The sequence below is a fragment of the Mus pahari genome, chromosome 10, assembly GCF_900095145.1.
Source record: "Mus pahari chromosome 10, PAHARI_EIJ_v1.1, whole genome shotgun sequence".
NCBI lineage: Eukaryota > Metazoa > Chordata > Mammalia > Rodentia > Muridae > Mus > Mus pahari.
The window spans coordinates 102,268,573-102,288,477 of record NC_034599.1 but is presented as its reverse complement, the minus strand read 5'-3'; the positions used below and the strand labels follow the sequence as shown (position 1 = coordinate 102,288,477).

Genomic DNA, 19,905 nt, shown 5'->3' with positions numbered 1-19,905 from the left:
GGAGGGAGGGAGGGAGGGAGGGAGGAAGGGAGGGAGGGAGGAAGGAAGGGAGGGAGGGAGGGAGGAAGGAAGGAAGGATTTCTAAAGTCTGCATCTCTGTGTGCCTGTACTGGTTTGTGCATGTCAGTACTACAACAGAGCAATGACTCAGACTCTCTGAGCTGGGGTTACAGGTGGTTATGAGTCACCTAGGTGGATGCTGGGAACTGATCTAGTGGTCTCCAATAGCAGTGTGAACTTTTAAACACAGAGCTACCTTGCCAGCTCAAATTTTATATTTTTAATGCAAAATATATAATACTTCATCAAATGTATCAAAATATAAGAACATGATGGTCAAGGCTGGAGAGTAGCTTGCTTGTACACAATCCTGATGACCTCTTTGGATCCTCAGAATCCATGTAAAATCTGGATATGGTTACATATCTGTAAACCCAGCATGTTTAAGATGAGATGTGAGGCAATAGCAGAAAATTTTCCTGGAAGTTTGAGGGCTGGATAGGTTGGAGTAAGGACACAGAGAAGTGCCAAGCAGACACTGCCTCAAGTAAGCTGGAAGGTGAGGGCTGACATGAGGCTGCTCTCCAGTCTCTACAGGCTACCATGGCATCTGCTTACACACACAAACACACACACACACACACACACACACACAAAATCTACAGGCTACCATGGCATCTGCTTACACACAAACACACACCCACCCCGCATGAAAATATCTTTAAAAGAAAAGGTTTAGTTACAAGTAACTTTTCAAGTTTTATTAGAATGTAGCTATACTAATTCATTTATATTAATATCTATGGATGTTGCTGTAGTGGTGAAGTTGTGACAAAAGACTGTATGACTTACAAAACATGAAATATTTACTGTTTAGTTCTTTACAGAAAAGGTTTACTGATTTCTGCCTTAAAAAGGTTTAAGTTATGGGGCTGGTGAGATGGCTCAGTGAGTAAGAGCACCGACTGCTCTTCCAGAGGTCCAGAGTTCAAATCCCAGCAACCACATGGTGGCTCACAACCATCCGTAACAAGATCTGATGCCCTCTTCTGGAGTGTCTGAAGACAGCTACAGTGTACTTATATATAATGAATAAATAAATCTTTAAAAAAAAAAAAAAAAAGGTTTAAGTTAGCTTCTGGGACAGCAAATATACATGGTCATCTCCTAGACCATCTTTTTCAAAACAGAAATAAAGACAACAATTAAAGACTGTTGAACTTGGGACATTTAGGTTATCAGTAAAGATAACAGTTGTGGGGCTGGAGATACAGCTCGGTGAGAGAGTTTGTCTAGCAGGCCCAAGGTCCTGGGTTTGACCCCCAATGCCACAAAGCCTGTACTCGATAAAAAATATATCTAAAATGCCTAAATCATGTATTCAAAATAATGCTAAAAAAATCTCACTGTGATGGACACCTCTGGAGGATGAGGACCCACTTATTCATTATTCCAAACACCTAGTAATAAAAGAAAGGCAAACACGTAATCTCTCCAACTGTAACTCAAGGTTATTCCTTGCAGAATCCCAGCTAATGACTAACAACATTAGAAAATCACCTGTTGAGAAATGGATCTAAAACAACAACTGAAAAACAGAGCTAGCACCATGCATCCTAAGGGACAGCTCAGAATTCCCAAGAATTCTCAAGGATTCTTGCTTTAGTCCCTGAAGAACTGACCCTGAATCTGATCAAGCCTTTAGATCTAAGTAACAACTTACTGTAAAGAGAGGAGAAGATCATATGTTAAAGACACCCAACAAATGTACTCAGTGAAACCCAGATCATGGGAAACTCTAAGCTCTTTCTAATGTGCACAACCATACATTAGTGCAGAAGAACTCTAGACGTCAGGTACCTTCTGTTTTACTTCCCACCTAATATGGTGAGATGGGTTTCTTCATTGAACCTGGAACTCTCTGACTGACTAGACTAGCTGGCTGGTGAGTTCCAGAGCCTTCGTGTCGCTGCTCTCCATCGACAGTTGCAGGCCTGTGCTGTCATGCTCATTTTTCTGTACTGGGGATCTAAACCCAGGTCTCTGTGCTTACAGAGAAGCCTTAGCTAACCACAGAGACATCTTCCTAGTCCTGGCCCTTATTCACTCGTCTGGCAAGAAATCTCTAAAAAGAAAAAAAAATTGAAATAATATTTTAAAAGTCTCAAACACTTCACATCCAATGCTATATTAAGAACTCCATATGGATCTGCCCCTTAAACTAACCAACAATAAAAAGACATTTACTGGAACAAGTAGAAAAAATAAGAACATGAAATAGGCATTCATCCATTCATTCTCATTCTCTGTCTGCCTGTCTGCCTATCTGTCTGTCTTTCCTCCCCCACCCCATTCCTTCTGAGACAATGCTTCTCTGTGTATCTCTGGCTGTCCTGGAACTAGCTCTACAGACCTAGCTGGCCTCTGCTTCCTGATTCCAGAATTAAAGGTGTGCACCACCACCACCCAGTGAAATAGGTGTTTTATAGTAAATAATTACTCTCTATGTTGATAAGTAAAATGGTATCAATGTTTTAAAATATTTTTGTGGATGTGTGCACATGTGCACACATGTGTACATGTCTGTGGAGAGCAGATGCTGACACTGCTGTTTTCTTCCCTCACTTCCCTCCTCATTTTTCTTTGTTTTGAGACAGGGTCTTACACAGACCCTGGTACCTAATGATTTGGCTAGAGTGGCTACCTAATGAGCCCCAGGGATCCTCCTGCGTCTGTCTCCCGACACTGCAATTACAGGTGTGTCCAGCTGTTACATGGATGCTGGGAATCAAACTGGTCCTCAGACTAAAATATTTTTACCTTTTGGGGATACATGATAAGGTATAAACAGAGAAAATGATACATCTCTGACTTGTTTCACAATCAAATTTAGGAAAATAATTTAAAACTGAACAGGAGTAGCTTTACTAAGTTAGCCCAATGGTAAGAGGGTCTGTTTAGATTGATGAATCCCCAGTACCAAAAAAAGAAAAAAAAGTAAGCTGTCCTCTGTCCCCAAGATCTAACACGGTAACTGTAGCCCTCATTCCTCATCAAGGAAAACTTCTCTTCCCAGAGAACGACAACCAACCAAAATGCAGAGTTGTGGAGTCCAGTCCTAATGAATACCTTTACAAAATAAGTCTTACCCCTAAGTCTCAGGAAACACTGAAGAGGGGCCAAGAAGGTTTTAAGAGCCAGAGGATCAGGAAGTTCAACGTGAGACAGCCTCCAAGGAAAGTCAGAAGCTACACTCACAAAGAAAGTCTCACTAACATGTCTGCCAAAACATGAGCTCAGCAAGGACAACAACAGACATGTTAAAGTGGACAAGGTAAAGTCCACAGGCCTCAATGCTATACAAACAACTACAGGGAAGGAATGCTGGGAATCGGAGAAATGGTCTCTCCCAGGAACAACACACCAATTGGTTATCGACTATCAAATGGTCAAGCTGTGAAAATATACATGCAAGTTACATTATATAGACTGAAATGGTTATATATATTTAAGAATATATATATGATATATATTTATATATATTAAGAAATGAATATATACACACATATGCATGTAACAACAATCAATGATAAGAGAGGCCATGAATTTGAAGAGAACAAGGAGAAGTATATGGGAGAGTTCAGAGGGAAGAGAAGGAAGGTGGAAATGATGTTAATTATATTCTCAAAAAATTTGAAAAATGTCACTTGTGGACCACTGGGGCATATGCAGTCATGACTTGAGACTGAATGATAAGTAGCTAGGAATTCTATTTTTAACATTTTTTCCTAATTAAAAAAATTCTTGGGGGCTGGAGAGATGGCTCAGCAGTTAAGAGCACTGGCTGCTCTTTCAGAGGTCCTGAGTTCAATTCCCAGCAACCACATGGTAGCTCACAACCATCTATGCCCTCTTCTTGTATGTCTAGAGACAGCGATAGTGTACCCATATATTTAAATTAAAAAAAAAAAAACTTAAAAAAAAAAAACACTCTGAGGAATTTCAAATTATACAATATAAAAAAGAAGGAGAGAGGGAGAGAGGGAGAGAGACAGACAGACAGGCAGACACCCTGGGGGAGAGGGGAGCAGTGCAGTGGTTCAGGAGGTGAGCCACATGAGGGAATGAACAGACTCCTGCAAGCTGTTCCCCCACCTCCTCACACACTGGTGAGCTCCTGACTCCAGCCAAATCCTAGCCTGGGTGTAAAAAACAAACAAAAATTATGAGTCCAGTGAATGATAACTTAACAGAAAGGGGAAAAGGATCCTGGTACTTTCTTTGTACAGCTTGTGAGGCAGATTGATTCCTCTCAACTTGGCAGACAAAAATCTGTGATACATTCTACAGGAGTCTACACACAGGGACCGGCAGCCTCTTGGCATTCTAGGTTAAATAAAGCCCATCCTGGATAAGATGGCTTCTTCATGAGGTTCTCAGAGAACCTCCTCTTCTCTTACCTGTACTCTGAAACTAGGTTCTATTCCTAAGAGATGTGACAGCTGCCCAATTATCACACAGTTGCCCTGGGCACAACTCCAATAGAGGAAAATAACCACAGCTAATACAAAACAAAACCAAGGCCTATTAGATGGTGCAGTTGGTAAAGGCACCTGCCACCACGTCTGATAACCTGAGTTCAATCCTTGGAACCTTCTTGGTGGAGGAGGTGCCCTCTGACCCTCTCATTTATGCTGTGGTACAGACATTCGAGCGCACATACCCACACTCAGAATGGAATGCTTCAGACAGGAGCAGTGGCAGGCACCTGTCAGCACAGTCATCAGAAGAGTGCTTAAGGCCCGCTGGGCTGGACACAGACCCTGCTATCACAAACCAACCACCTACCTAACCTACTTCCCGCTCTCTGTCCAAGCTCCCCCTGCTGCTTCTCCCTTCCCAGGGGAGGAAGCCTTTACAAAGGATACTGTACTGGTTTCGATGCTTGGCGTTCTCCTTCATTCTCTGTAACTGTTGTTGATGACACTTCATGCTCCAAGGGTTATAGTGTTTAAGCTGGGAACTTACATTTCCCTTTTTTTCTACACTGTAGTATAAGACTTCAGATTTCTTTAGCCATTCAAATTCTTCTTCTAACTTATGGCTATAAAGAAATAAGGATTTGATAAATCATAACATGTCATTAAAATTAAATATGAAAGAATAATGAAGCAAGTTTCAAGAGTGATGGAAATTTAATGTACAATGTACATATGTATGCTACCCAAACTCATGACATATTTCAAATGGGTGCATTTTATCATGTGTATCTTTAGAAAGCGGATTAAAAACTTTAAAGGGAAGCAGTCCACCAGTTTCTCCAGCAAGATGCAACAATGACCTTTCCTCCCAGCATATGAGGTAGGCAGCCTTTGTACCCTGTCACCAGGGGCTATGACTCCTGGGCTGGCCCACAAGGTCCCCCCGACTCTAGGGACTGGGGAAAAGTGAAGTGAAATGATACTGGAATTAGTCATTCTACTTAACCAGATTATATACTTTACACTTTTGCTTTATATTCTCAGAAGTTCTATGGTCCTGTCCACATGGGGCCTCACTTTTGCGAAGGCTAACTGACCATTCTGTCACCCACCATTAGCAAGCAACCTGAAGTAAAAGAATGCTTCCAGTCTGCTTGTGGCCTGGCAGGAAGGAATTGTCAGTTGTGGAAGGAATGAGTCAATGTCTTTTATAGCTGCCATTTCGGCTACTTATGCTAGATGGCATGATCTTATCTGGAGCCAATTAGAGACAGCAGACGTGTGGAACCAGCCACCCAGTCACCTACAGGGCCACCGTGAGCTCCTGGCTGCAGGGAACTAGGCTATAACCAAGCCCCCAAATGACCTCTCAGGCTTCACCCACCTCTTCATCTTCTCCTCTTTCCGGTGCTGGCGCACCCAGTCCTTGGGATTCTTTTCTGTTTCTAGGCCATGATGCTTTTTGTTTGTCCATCTCAGCAGCTTACTTTTTGGTTCACAGTCCGAATTGTCTACAATATCCACCGTCCCATGGTCCCCTTTTAATGGATATGCTATTAAACACAAGTTCCTGTCTTCATCTTCTTCAAAGCGTACTGATACCACACCTGAGAGGGGGGAGGAGCAGACACAACTCTGAATTCCACAGAAAAACGCATTCTAGATAACATGATTGTAACATTTGTTTTGTTTCTTACCCTGTTCCTTAGTCTCTATGTTGCCAGAGGCCCCAAACTCATCTGCACACCTAACAAATATCAAGACAGCTAGAAAAAAGTGACACCATACAAGACAAGCAATTAGGGAGCAAACATGGCCGAGAGACTTCCTCTCTAGTGCACTCAACAAGGGAAAGCAAGGGCCAAAGAATTACAAGACACATTTTTCCATCATTGAAAATGTTTATTAATTTTATGTAACTCTTCTAATCCCAAGAAAGACACAAAAACATTGCTCTATATAGCTTATGAAAGTGTTTATGCCCTAAACAGAAACTCCGACGGCCTTGGCCTTGAGGCTTGCTTTAAAGCAGAGCCTGACTGCAGGGAACACGGGCGTGCCCTCAGGTGAAGGCACTGAGGGTGAGGGAAGACTGGGCAAGCAAAGCAAAGGAAGCAGCAAACAATCCACACAGCACGGACGCCCTGGCAGAGGCTTCCAGAAGCCTACATGGCGGGTGAGGCAAGCCTTGGTCCTTCTCAGTTATGCCTTTATTGGTTTCTGTAGTTTGTGTCACAAAAGAACAAAATGAACACCAGCAGATGAGGGGGCAGGAACACAGACACATGGTAGCCTTGAAAGCAGCTCTCCCTTTTGAGTCTCTAGGACCTGCCACGTGTAACTGGACAGTCTTTGAGGAAGGGGCTGTCAGGTGAGAGCACTTCAGCGGTGCCGACGAGCGCCTTACAACCGACTGGCTGAACACCTTTTCTCCTAGGCCTCTCTGCCCCACGATCACTCAATCTGCTCAGTCCTTGCTGCCTGCCCGCTTGCGTGCTGCAGGGGAATGCGTGCTCAGAGAGAGACGACACTTCTGAGGCGGCCCCAGCTCTGGGCGCAGAGGAGCGGGAGGGGGGGTGTCAAGGGAACCACACTTCCCTGTGGGCATAAGGAACGACCAAGGGGATAAAAACGGGGCAGGGGTGGCCAGCTAACAAGGGAACTTTGGCTTTGTCCTGGAAAAAAATAACAGAAAAGGACCAAGTGAGGGTCCCCAACACCCCCAGTCCCACCACATGCATTTCCAAGTAGAGAGCCGAAACCCAGTCCACCCTGTCTTTAAAGAACAATTGTGTCCCAGGGGAATCTACGTTGTCCTAGACTTCTTTATCCCTGGTAATGCACATTTTAAATTAACGAGTTCTCTTCTGATTTACAAAGATTCCTCCCTTCCCCAGGAAAAACCTCACCATGCTGGTGGCTGGTTCCCTCAAAGCGTATAATCATAAAAAGAGAAAAAGTCACCACATGTGAATCAAAGTGTTGCCTTCACATAGCAATTCTGGGGACATTCTGTAACAGCAAAGGGCTGGGGTTGACTGTACAATCCTCCCACTCCTGCATTCCATCTGACTCAACCCTGCTCCCAGCCTACCTAATCACCAGGGCTTCTGGTTTCCTGGAGGACAAAAAGCAGGCAGCAAGAATTCTGTGTATAATCCTCCTAAAGTCTTCCTGAACTGTCCCCACATGGGGACTATGGGTTACCTTGAGCAAGAGACACCTGAACATAAAAAAATAACTATACTTCTACCAAAAACAAACTCAAAGCAAATCCAGAAAACAAAACAATTGAGCAATCTTACCAGGGCTTGAAAACTGAGGGTGAGGTGCTGGGCCGAGGGCCAAGAGGAGGAGGAGGAGGAAAACAAAAGGCTAAATGGGAGGGGGTAGGGCTCCCAGGATGCTGCCAGGGCCTTCCACTGGCAAAATCCCTTACATCTCACCAGCCTGGTGACCCCTCTAGCAGCTGGGGGCTCACCTTTGTACTGGGGAGTGAATTTGCGCATCTCAGCCGGGAGGGTCTCGTAGAACTGATGCTCCCTCGGAACCAGGGGCTTGCACAGGGTTGTCTCATTGAATCGGAGAACGCATGAGTGCCCTCCAACCTGGTGGACAAATGGCTCCAGCAGGATGCCCTTGGTGCGGGGCTCCACGTCCATGGTCCTGAAAGCTGGGCTCATCCTCTGGACACGAGCAGCTGGGAGAAAGGGGAGGCAGCAGGGTCCAGAGGCCGGCTCGCCCTCCGTTTACTGTCTGTCCTTACAGCCGCCTGTTTGATCTCTGCTCCTCGGTTTGTGCAGGCCAGGACACTCTGGCGGAAGCAAACACAATGATGACATGAGGCTTGGAAGTAGCCTGGGAACTGCCTTGTAGTCTTGCAGTCAGTCAGTCAGTCACTGGTCTTCTCAGCAGGAAGACAAACGCTTGAGCTTACATAGGGCTCCGCCCACACTGCCAACCCTGCCCCGCCTTCTTCCAGGAGAGACAAACACTGGGAGAGGGAGGATGAAGTACGGGTGGGGCAAATACTGATGGGCAAAGACTGGGCTCCAGGGGCCCCTAAACTGCCAAACCCGGCCATCACAGCAAGCAAACACAAAGCCACAATGGCGTAAAAGCACAATTTCCAACACACTATTCAGATAAAACCTTACAATTTTATAATTAAGGTTGTCATGCTTAAAGATAAATGGTTCCTAAGTTACTCTGCTAATTATATTTTTATAAAGTGGATTTTAATACAGGGAAACCCAATTTACGTATTGTTTAATACGATTGACTCTCTCAGGGTGTCCACAAACACTGCCCCTTGCCCAAAGCCAAAGCCAAGCCCTATTAACCTTATTAGCAATGAAGCTCTGAACCCGCTTTAATGATTAACGTCTGTATCTAAAAACAACTGATTGAAGCTGGCTAACTCCATTTAAAAAGATACACAGTGTTCTAGGTCACCAACTATTTTTATCAGTTCTATCCTGATCACCAAATGCCTTTAAACCAAAGTTGTGAGGCAAAGTTGAGGCAATCTGACTATAAGAATGCATACATTCTGACACAGTTTGAGCTTACTAAAGCAACAAAGTCTAACCTATTCCAGTGCTCTCTTCCCCATGAGGCAAGCTGTTATACAGGCTCAAAGAATTAAAAAAAAAAAAAAAAAAAAAGCAAACATTCTAGTATTCCAACCACCTCTCTTTAAAAGATGGGGCCCTGTTATGCCTCAGGACTTAACCTCTCTATTTCTACAAACTTCCTGAGAAATCAATACAAAAGGAAAGCTACTGACCCGTGATCAGCTGTCAGAACCGCATAGGTCAGGGACAATACTTAGGAAACGGTCAGAGTGCTCCATGCTCCCCAATGCACAGGCCAGGGAAACATAAGCCAAGGTTTTTGTCAAGATATAAATCTGCTTTCACTCCAAGAGTAATGCTAGGTACCAGGCCCCACAGTTGAGAGGCTGGGGCAAGAGGAGACTGCCACAAATTCAAGGCCAGTTTGAACTAAACAAGAGTTTTCCAAGTCTCTTGAAACCATTTCCCCCCTAAAAAGAGACAGCTCAATTCTGTGCATATAAGTCCAACATACAAGCCATGAAAGGGCGGCAGGAGAGAACAGATTCCATAGACTATTCTCTGACCTCCACATCTGTGCCCATACAAACACACACAACAAATACATTAATAATAGTTTTTAAATACCTCCCCCCTAAAAAAGGCAATAACTTAATCAAGCTGAGGACTTGAATAAAATTCCCCAGAACCCACAACCTACACAAACACTGGCCTTGGTAAATCCTGCTGGTAACCCAGTGCTGGGGAGGCTGGGATGGGAAGAATCTTGGGCCTCACTGGCCAGACAGCTTAACCTCATTAGGGTGCACCAGCACAAAAGGCCCTACTTTGAAAAGCCACGGTGAACAATTCCTAGGAAAACACCAGGAACTGACCTATGGATTCTATAGTTATATGCACCTGCACACACATATGCATCCATATAAGCATGCATGCATACATACATGTGTGGCACAAGTGCACTGCATCATGCACGTACACACTGCATACTACTCAAATGTATTCAATTACATCTTTCCATCTAACCCTCCAATGAAAATTTTCCAATGGTCCCATGGCATCTCTGTACAGTGTGCTGTACTGTACATGGTAAGGTCAGAGGCTGAAAGGCCCACAAGACTCTACCTTCTCTCCTAGATATAAATGGCAGCTTTGCCACATCCACATCCTCCCCACCCAACTCTTTTTCCCCCCTTGCCTGAGCCAAATTTGATGACAAGATAAAACTTCCGGAATGTGAAATGGAATTTAAAAAGTGGTTAGCCTGTGGTGAAGTGGAGCCAGACTCTGTCACTCAATTGATTGGGAAGCAACTCCAGTCCTTATTTCCCCTTTTCCTTTGGACATCATTTTCTAGTCCATAAAATAGACTTCAAGTAGACCCCGGCTCACTCCTCTGGTTGTAAACACCAAAAGCAGAAACTGGTTGTTTATTTATTTTTTGAATAAACATTCCACATAAGGTAAGTTCTGTTCTGCAATTCTTTGGCTTCAATCACATTTAACTTTGAAACATGAATTTTAGAATAACTTCATTGTGCAGCAGGTCTCACAGCTGGGAGCAGGAAGGAGAGAACCTCTGCTCTAAGTACACTGTACTTTCCCAAACATTACCAAGCCCATCAATTTTCTCCCTTGAGACTGCAGAGGAAAGAAAAGCCCAAACGGGCCTGCTCCCTGCTTCACTTGTTTCTCCCTGCTCCACAAGCAGTTTGAGTAGAGGGTTACTAATTTTTTTCTAATAAAGCAGAAATCTTGCTATATAACCTAAAACTTTCAGCAATCTTCCCGCCCCAGAATCTGAAATGCTGTGTAGTTACAGGCATGTGCCACTGTGCCTAGCCTGCCAGTGATTTACAAACATCCAAAGACTTAAGACTCAGTTTTTCAGGAGCCCTGGATTAGCAATGGTTACTGTAAAGCTCTTGCAATCTAGAGAGACCAAGAACTACAAAATCCTGGCTTCTAATTTAGCAGCTGTTTTAGCTTTCCATATTGGCTCACAGTTCACAAAAATACAAGTAAAAGCAGAAAATGATGAATCCTAGAACAGAACACTATGCCCACAGCCTACCCCAATTCAATTAACCATCAGTTTAAGCATCTGCATAAACAGTGCCTTAACCTTTTTTATTTTATTTTATTTTTTTAGTACTGCAAGTTAAACCCCTGAGATTGAAGCCCCCGGGCTCTTAGCTCACTCCTTCAGAATTTGCTTAATGAGACAACAAATGGGACCCACAGGAGCCACTTACTGCCTCAAAAAAAAAAAGCCCCAGGGTTAGGTCGTCATGGGGGACTGTGTGAGATAACAGCCTCATGGTACAAAACAAGCCTTTCCTTCAAATCTCTACAAGAGGGGTGGGGTGCACCACTAAACAGCTGCTCGGCACACCTGACACACAATCCACAGCTGCACAAGCAGGGACAGTCACCGACACTTTCCTACACTGCTGCTAGGAGTACAAAGCCACAGAAACCAGTGACAGAAAACAAGTAAACACTTACTGACAGGCCAAAGCAGAGGACATGGTTTACTGAGGCCCCATAAACTTCCAGGGGTTGGAGGGTGGCCTAAAAGTATGTGCCTGGAATAATCTGCCAGGAATTCATCAAATCACAGACTTAGAATTGCCTCTCTCTGTGCATCTTCAGTCACACATGCCTGCCTAGGTCAGCCTGGTTAATATCCTGGTCAGAATTATATCATCTTCCTAGTTTTTACATACATACATACATACAATATGTGTGTATGTATTTTTGTTTGAGATAGCTTATCTACATAGCCCAGCCTGGTTTTGAACTCATAATCTTCCAGCCTTGGACTTCCAAGTACTACAATTACAGGCACGTGGATAATGCCTGGTTCAATCTCTTCTTCCTCAAATCTTACCTCCCCTCTTTTTCTTTTTCAGACAGGCTTTTGTTTTGTATTGTAGTTCAGGCTGGACATATCTCTGAGCCTCAACTTTTTTCCCTGAAAAATTTTTAATTACATTAATTCATCTATTCATTCACTATGTGCTTGTGGGTGTAGTACAGGGTGTATGTGGAGGTCAGGACACGTTTGAGAGTCAGTTTCCTCCCACTACATGGTGAGCTCTGGACACTTAACTCAGGTGGTCAAGACTGGCATTGTGCCTTTACCACTGAGTCATGTCACCTACCCTCCTTTCTCTTTTTCAGACTCTGTGTGTGTGTGTGTGTGTGTGTGTGATGTTGCCTAGGCTAGCGCTGAACTCACAATCCTCCAGATTAGCTAGCCAGAATCTATGCCACTGCACCCAGCTCTCAACTCATTATGCAAGGGCCACACACTTGCCCCCCCCATTTCCAGTGAGAGAGGGGCTGGGGTAGAAGTGTCCTACTGTGTTGCCCACGCTGTCCTCAGTAGGCTCCAGTGACCTTCCCTTGAGTCTCCTGAATAGTTGAGTACAGATTTCACCTGAAATCTTCCGGAGTCACATTAACCCCGTACTGTCCCTGCCTATGACCCTTGTTTTCGGTCTCTTCCTTGCCTGTCTGTCACCACATAACATATACTGTCTGTCTCCTTTTCTCACCTCTGCTTGAAAACAAGTTCTGTTGACTAAGGTTTTTTGTTTGTTTGTTTGTTTGTAGACAGGGTCTCCTTATGTAGCCCTGGCTGTCCTAGAACTTGATATACAGAATAAGCTGGCCTCAAGTCAGAGATCTGTTCACCTCTGCTTCAAATGCTGGGATTAAATGTGTGCACCACCATGCCATCCCAGAATTTTAAAAAGTTTTTTATTTTATATGTATGAAGTGTGTGTGCATGTGTGTGTGCCACGTGCTAGCACAGAAGCTACAAGAGAGTGTTGGATTTTCTGGGACTGGAGTTAGAGAGTTATTGAGCCATCATATGGGTACTGGAAATTGAACCTTGGTACTGTGGGAAAGCAGCTAGTGTTCTTAACTGCTGAGCCATCTCTCCAGCCCGATATAAGACATTTTGGCTCTTTGGTTTACTCTTGAATCTCCAGAATACAAAACAAACAACAAACCCCACCAGCAGAGAACAGGCATTCCACAGAACTGCCTCAAATCCCTACTACATCGTGTGCACCTATCTATTATCACAGATCCTGGGGATGCAAAGGGAAAGTCACACTGACGACACCATGAGCACAGTTGTTAAGGCCTGCGGCACACTTTACATTCTGAGCACAGACCAGTGCCTATTTTGCACTTATTACTGCCACCTTATCAAGTATAAATGTAGATACTTGCACCTGAGTACTCACCTAGGACCTGCTGGTATGGAAACATTCCATGGAAACAAAACCCAAGTTCCCGGTGTTTTGTTTTTAAGACAGGATCTCATTTGTAATTCTGGCTGGCCTCAAACTCACAGGTTATCTATCTGCCTTCCTCTGTCCAACCCTTACCCCAAGTGCTTGGATTAAAATCATGCACCACTCCACCTTGTGATTCTGGTTTTTGAGATTTTACTTTAGTTTAGTTTTTCTTTTTGAGACAGGGTTTCTCTGTGTAGCTCTGGCTGTCTGGGAACTCACTCTGTAGACCAGACTGGCCTTGAACTCAGAGATCTGCCTACTTCTGCTTCTCCAGTGCGGGGATCAAAGGAGTATACCATCACTGCCTGGCAACTTTTTTATTTTTTGAGACAGTCTCACTGTATAGCCTTGATGATCTTAAACTTGCAGTGATCCTCTTGCAGTTACAGGTGTATCCTACCACACCTAGACAAAACCCAAACTCTTAATGTTACGACAAATTTTTTAGGAAATCCTTTTGTGTGGAAAAGCAAGCAAGGCAACAGTTCAATAGAATCACCTCTGAAAATGTAACTATAAAATTTCTATTCAATTATAATTTATCACAAATAAACTAGCACTCACAAATTCTTATTAAATCACAAAGATTCAAGGAGATCAGAGTGTTCTAATGTCACTGAAAGAAAATCATATTTTGTAGGTAAAATAAAACAACACCATAAGTTGTTCTCAGTATATACAGCAAGCCTCTCCAGGCAACCTAGGTACCTCAGAGAGCTGATGTGGGAGGAAACCTATCAGTTCATTTCCTGAGTCTCCATAGAAGCAACAAATGGAATACAATCCATGATAAAAATGAATCTAAAGACGGAATTTTAACAACCAGGCATAGTGGCACACACCTGTGATCCTAGCATTTGGGAGGCAGAAACATGAGGACTCACACAAGTTCAAGACCAAGCAGAGCTACAAAATGAGACATGATCTCAAAACAAAACACCCAAAAAGCTTGGAACCATAAAGACTTACAAAAGTACTGGCTAGCAGGGTTGGTGGCATTCTCCAATCCTGACTCTCAGAAGGCGAAGGTAGGAAGATCTGAAGTCAGTGGCCAAGCTTGGGAGTGAGTGGCCAGTCTGGGCTACATACCAAGACCCAATCTCAAAAAAACAAGAATAAAAAGGAGAAAGGAGGAGGGAGAAGAGCAGAGTTGTGGAACAAGAAAGGAAAGAGAGACTGAGAAAGGCAGAATAGGCAGGTATCTTACCAGCTACGTCACAACAAACTGTCCATTTAAAATGTTGAAATGGGAGCTGGGCGTGGTGGCGCACGCCTTTAATCCCAGCGCCTGGGAGGCAGAGGCAGGCGGATTTCTGAGTTCGAGGCCAGCCTGGTCTACAGAGTGAGTTCCAGGACAGCCAGGGCTATACAGAGAAACCCTGTCCCGAAAAAAAAAAAAAAAAAAAAAGGTGAAATGGGGCTGGCAAGATGATTAAATGTGGGGCTGGAGAGGTGGCTCAGTGATTAAGAACAGTGCTGCTCTTCCAGAAGTCCTGGGTTCAATTCCCAGCACCCACATGTCAGCTTACAACTGTCTGTAACCCCAGTCTCAAGGGATGGACACCCTCTCTGGTTTCTGCAGGCACAGGACATGTAAATGGTGCACACACATATAAGTAGGAACAACACCCATGCATAAATATTTTTTAAAAATATTTTAAAATGTGGTTTAGTGGGTAAAGGTGTTTGCACAGCTGAGTCTGACCACCTAGGTTCAAGTCCTAGAACCTAGCGTAAAGAACTGACCCCCATAGGTTACCTTCTGAGTATTTGAAATTCCTTTAAATACTAATTCTGAGCACACATTTAAAACCAGGAGAGAGAGAGAAAAAAAAAACAAAAACCAGGAGAGAAAACAGAATGGTGGAGTAGTCCCCAAACTGATATAAAATCTGAAGACAGCTTCCTAGCTCTTCAAGATTTTTAAACTACCCAAAAAGCAACACTGATATAGCGCATACTTTAGGCTTAACTTTATTCCATATTGGAGTCTGTGAGAAATGGTTCACCTTCTCATAAGTGAAGACTATATGACCCAGGTATATGTAAGGCACAGGATAGTCAAAGGAGAAAACAGCCAACTCCTCAGCTTTCAATAATAATGTGGCATGGTTTTAAAAGAAGTAAGAGGTGCTGGGGTTTTCTTTGAAACAGGGTCTCGTGTGGCCTAGGCTGGCCTTGAACCTGCTATGTAGCCGAGAGTCACTTTAAGGCACTTCTGATTCTCCTAAGTGCTAGAAGTACAGGTGAGCACTGCACACAGCTTGTGTATGGTGAGTTAAGTCCAGGGCCTTACACAGCACTAGGAGAACTACACTCCCAGTCATGCTTTGTTTTGAAACAAGAGTCTACCTATGTCACTCAGGCTGGCTTTAACTCACCATCCTCCTGCTCTGACCTCCTGAGATTATAGGCCTGAACCACCATGAGCTCCTGTTTATTAAACACACGGCTCCTCCATTCTTACAACTCTCTGGGAGAGGTACTGATTACTATCCTTACAGGTGTGACATGAGGTACTTATTATCCAGGTCTCCTCACAGAAAAACAACAGGTGCCTTAAATCAAAGACTCACTGCTAAGAGCAGCAGAATCATTCTAACCTTAAGGAGTCAGGGCTTCTTTGCTGGCTCTAAGGGTCTCCCCATCCATAGCAGACAATGAACCTCCAGCAGCAGCAGGAACAGAGACAAGGCACAAAAGCCCCGTACAAACTTGATCTCTAAAACTAGGAATTCATTTTCTACAAGTTTCTTATTTTTTAAAAAAAAAACAAAAACAAAAAACCCAGAGTGTGTGTGTGTGTGTGTGTGTGTGTGTGTGTATGCACATGTGTTTGCACATACATGCAAAGGTGGATGTACAATAGAAGCTAAGAGGACCATGGATGAGATCCTAAGAAATGCCAATAACTTCAGACAAGATTCTATGCTCCCTGTCTTCAGCACTTCACCTAAACCCCAAATCTGAAACAAAGGGTACCAAAATGATGTGGACTTCACGGACAGTAAACCCCAACATGTTCCAGCCAGCACCCGCAGTAAATTGGAACAAGGGTGAGCCCTATGCAGCACCAGATCCTGTGCTTTCTCAAACAACTCTAGTAACTTCCTCTGGGTCTTCTCAAGCCCTCCTTCAGGCAAATATTGTACCTCTAGTCTTTACAAAGTATTACACAGTCACTGTCTAGTTTTTATTATCCATTCTGCCTGTGGACAGTCAGTTTTCTTCCAAGAACAAACCAGAAAAAGGAAAAAAGAAAAAGGAAGGAAGGAAGGAAGCAAGCAAGCAAGCCAGCCTTGTGAGAAAACTTCTAAGACTACACCATTCATAGCACTATGTCCTAAACAGAACCACCTGCCAACTATCCTTCACAAATCATGAGACTTCTAAACCATCTTCAAAGTCTACATCAAGGAGAACACACACCCAGCTGTACTTGTAGTCTTGTGAGGGAAGCAGTAGGCTCTGGTCAAGGAAAACCAAACTGAGGAATGAGGACTGAGTACCAATAGAGCAGTTCCACTTTGATGTCATCACTCTTACTTGGTGTGCCCATTCGTTCACATTTTCTCTCTTATCACAAGGAAATTATGTAACTTCCAAAGTAAAAACACTCTTTGAGAAATAAATACCATTCTTGTTCCTTCCTTTTCTAGACCTTACTTGAATGGGTAACCATACCCATCAATATTTAGGCCACAGAGCCTAGGAGCAGCCACCCGGCACCCTAACAAGCTCTATACTCCCAAATGTCCCAGGACCCTTTTACCTTGGCTTCGAGTTCTCAATGCAGATGGACATCCCAACTAAGCAATGATGTCATCACACATGAGGCCTTGGGAAGGTACTCTTCAGTCACTGAAGGCCCTACATAAATCTTATAAAGACCAGAAGAAGGACCAGCATCCCCACATTCAAAATATGCAAACAGCCAGGCATAGTGGCACATGAGTTTAGTTCCAACTCCCCAGTGCTCTGGAGGCAGAGGCAGGCAGATATCTGTGAGTTTTGTGTAAAGATGGTTCAAGACTGGGGCAGGTAAGTGGTAGGCAGTGCAGCAGTTCACATCTGTAGCCTCAACACTCAAAATTCCGACACGTTCTCTTAGGTGAGACTCCATCTTCAGAGATATAGTGCTGGTGTGCTGGTGCACAGCGGGCAGGCAGGCCTCTCTGAGCTCACCCTGCCTGCTCTACATTGCAAGGTTAGCCAGGGTGACATGCTTATTAGACCTTGTCTCAAAAAACAAAACACAAGTTCTTTGTACAGCTATGTTAAACACTTTTATTGTCTCTAGCAACCTATTTCAAAAAATAGTATAAAAAAATTGAACATTAAAATTTGAGTAGGGAGAACAGTTAGAGAAAACATTATTATCCAATGTTCATTTTATACTTACAGAACAAAAACAGCCTGTTACTCTCCTAAAATAAGCAGTGAAGGGTGATGCAATATATTTGCATTCCCCAATGGAGCGGAGACAAGTGCCTAAAGCCCATGGGACATCACATTTCTGTGTGTGCAGCTAGAGTTTGCAAAGGGTGTTGGTCCTAAAGCAGCCCTAGCTAGAAGAGAAACACAAAGCTCAAGACAAAGTCTGGTAGGTACTGTGGGCTAGTATGAATGGAGGGGTTTAAGACAGAGTGATATGGCCAATGGAGCTGGAACCGTAAGTATCACAGGGTCAGCAGAGGAAGGGAGCACCCATTCATCCATAAGTCCAGCCTTGTGAGATGCCGCCATGCTTACATTCATTCCTCTCCTCAAAACCAAGAAGCAATCACCTGGCCAAGAGGTCTGCTTTTCGGTCTATAACACAGTTTATAGCACTAAAATATAAGCTTTATTCTTCCTTCTTTAGATTTGAACGTCAACAACTAACTTCTTTTTCTTCCTTTCCTCATCCCTTTATCTGAGACAGAGTTTTGCTAGATAGCGCAGGTAGGCCTTGAATATAGGCAGTCCTGCCTCAGCCCCCACAAGTGCTCAGAGAATGGGGGTATTATTACCACTCCTGGCTTTAGAACATTTCTAAACGAGTTACAGTAAGATTAATGGATAAACACTGATATCTTCTCATTTTGATCAACTGTGAATTTCTGTTCTAAGTATTGAAAACAATCCAAAGTGAGCAGAAAGTTTTATAAATCTTCCATTACAGAGCAGACAAAACCAGCGGGCCCTGACACACAGTTATACAATCCCAGCTCCTTGGGAGGCTGAGGCAGGAGGATAGACGCTCAAGGGCTGCCTCAGATACAGGGGAAGGGCAAGACCAGTTGACGACGTCTCCAGAGTCTTTACTAAAATAAATAAGTAAAGAAAGAAAGAAAGGATGGATGTATAGATGAATTAATTTTAAAGGTGGGGGGGTGGTAAGCATGTAGTTCAGGGTCAGTGCACTTGTCTGGATGCACAGGCCCTGGATCCCATCCCTACAACTGAAAGAAGCAAGCAGGGAGAAGAGGCCCTGGCTGATTTCAGTTCCACTCAGGAGCTTAGAAAGCAGACACTGGAGTGCAATCTCCCAGACACAAAGGTTTAAGAAACCCAAGAACTGAAATGCATCAGCTCAGAGCAACGTGAATAGGACAAGACACTTGACAGGAACTAGATGGAAAACAGGAATGAAGTATGTACCACAGAGAGTTCCAGCACAGGAATGTTAATAGGAACTGTAGCTGTTAGCATTTTTATTCTTTGTGAAAAAATTTCTATATATCTGTAGATACTGATCTTATCATTAGATTTTGGATATATAATCCTCCCTATTATATGAGTCTGAACTAAATTTCATATTGGTGAGGAAAAAACAAAACAACAACAACAAACACCTCAGGGGCTAGTGAGATGGCTCAGTGGGTAAAGAAAGGTGCTTGCTGCATAAGCCTGTCAGCTTGAATCTGGCCCTTGGAACACATGTAAACAGAGAAGAGAACTGCTCGAGCTGGTATATTCCAGCTGTTCTGACCTCCACAAGTACTCCATCACTCTCACAAACTAGACACACACAGAATAAAAATAATTTTTTTTTTTGAATTTTAAAGATGGAGATCTCCCTACTCTGCCTAGGCTGGGCTTGAACTTAGAATTCTCTCTGAAATCACAGGTCTGTAACACAGCTAGACAGAGTTTCTGAATATGCCTTGGTGGCTCTTTCCCAACTTCTTTACACGAAGGATTAATAAGAGTGAGGCTTCAAATCCAGCTTCTTGCCACAGCCAAAGTTCAACAAGCACAGGAATGGTCATCAAAAGCCAGAGGCTGTATCCTGCAGCTGCTTCAATAAACACATCACAAGAAGACAGAGGAGCACAGGTAAGCTGAGGAAACTAAAGGGCCAGCTCAGTCAGTGCTATGAGCTGACCTGGACCCTCTCAAGTAAAAACTTCAGGTGGACCAATATATAGAAGACCTTTAAAAACTAAGGAATTGCCGGGTGTGGTGGCGCACGCCTTTAATCCCAGCACTCGGGAGGCAGAGGCAGGCGGATTTCTGAGTTCGAGGCCAGCCTGGTCTACAAAG

At 43.7% G+C, this 19,905-nt stretch overlaps 1 protein-coding gene and 1 non-coding gene across 4 annotated transcripts in view; one reads left to right on the top strand and one right to left on the bottom strand.

Moving 5' to 3' along the window:
• The window catches only part of Ip6k2 (inositol hexakisphosphate kinase 2), a 25,940-nt gene that overhangs the window by 3,092 nt on the left and 2,943 nt on the right, over positions 1 to 19,905 (bottom strand). For 2 of the 3 annotated variants that reach the window (XM_021207137.1, XM_029543269.1), the window contains exons 2-4: positions 7,963 to 8,295; positions 5,866 to 6,088; positions 4,929 to 5,104 (exon numbers count right to left, since the gene is read on the bottom strand). In XM_021207137.1, coding sequence (XP_021062796.1) covers positions 4,929 to 5,104; positions 5,866 to 6,088; positions 7,963 to 8,164 — 601 coding nt within the window. In that variant the 5' untranslated portion in view covers positions 8,165 to 8,295. Of the gene's footprint in view, positions 1 to 4,928; positions 5,105 to 5,865; positions 6,089 to 6,178; positions 6,248 to 7,962; positions 8,296 to 19,905 lie in introns of all 3 variants that reach the window. The other variant, XM_029543270.1, reaches the window with a different exon arrangement.
• Positions 8,980 to 9,126, top strand: LOC115064887. The gene has a single exon (XR_003844711.1). It is a non-coding gene; the product is annotated as a small nucleolar RNA SNORA28 (small nucleolar RNA).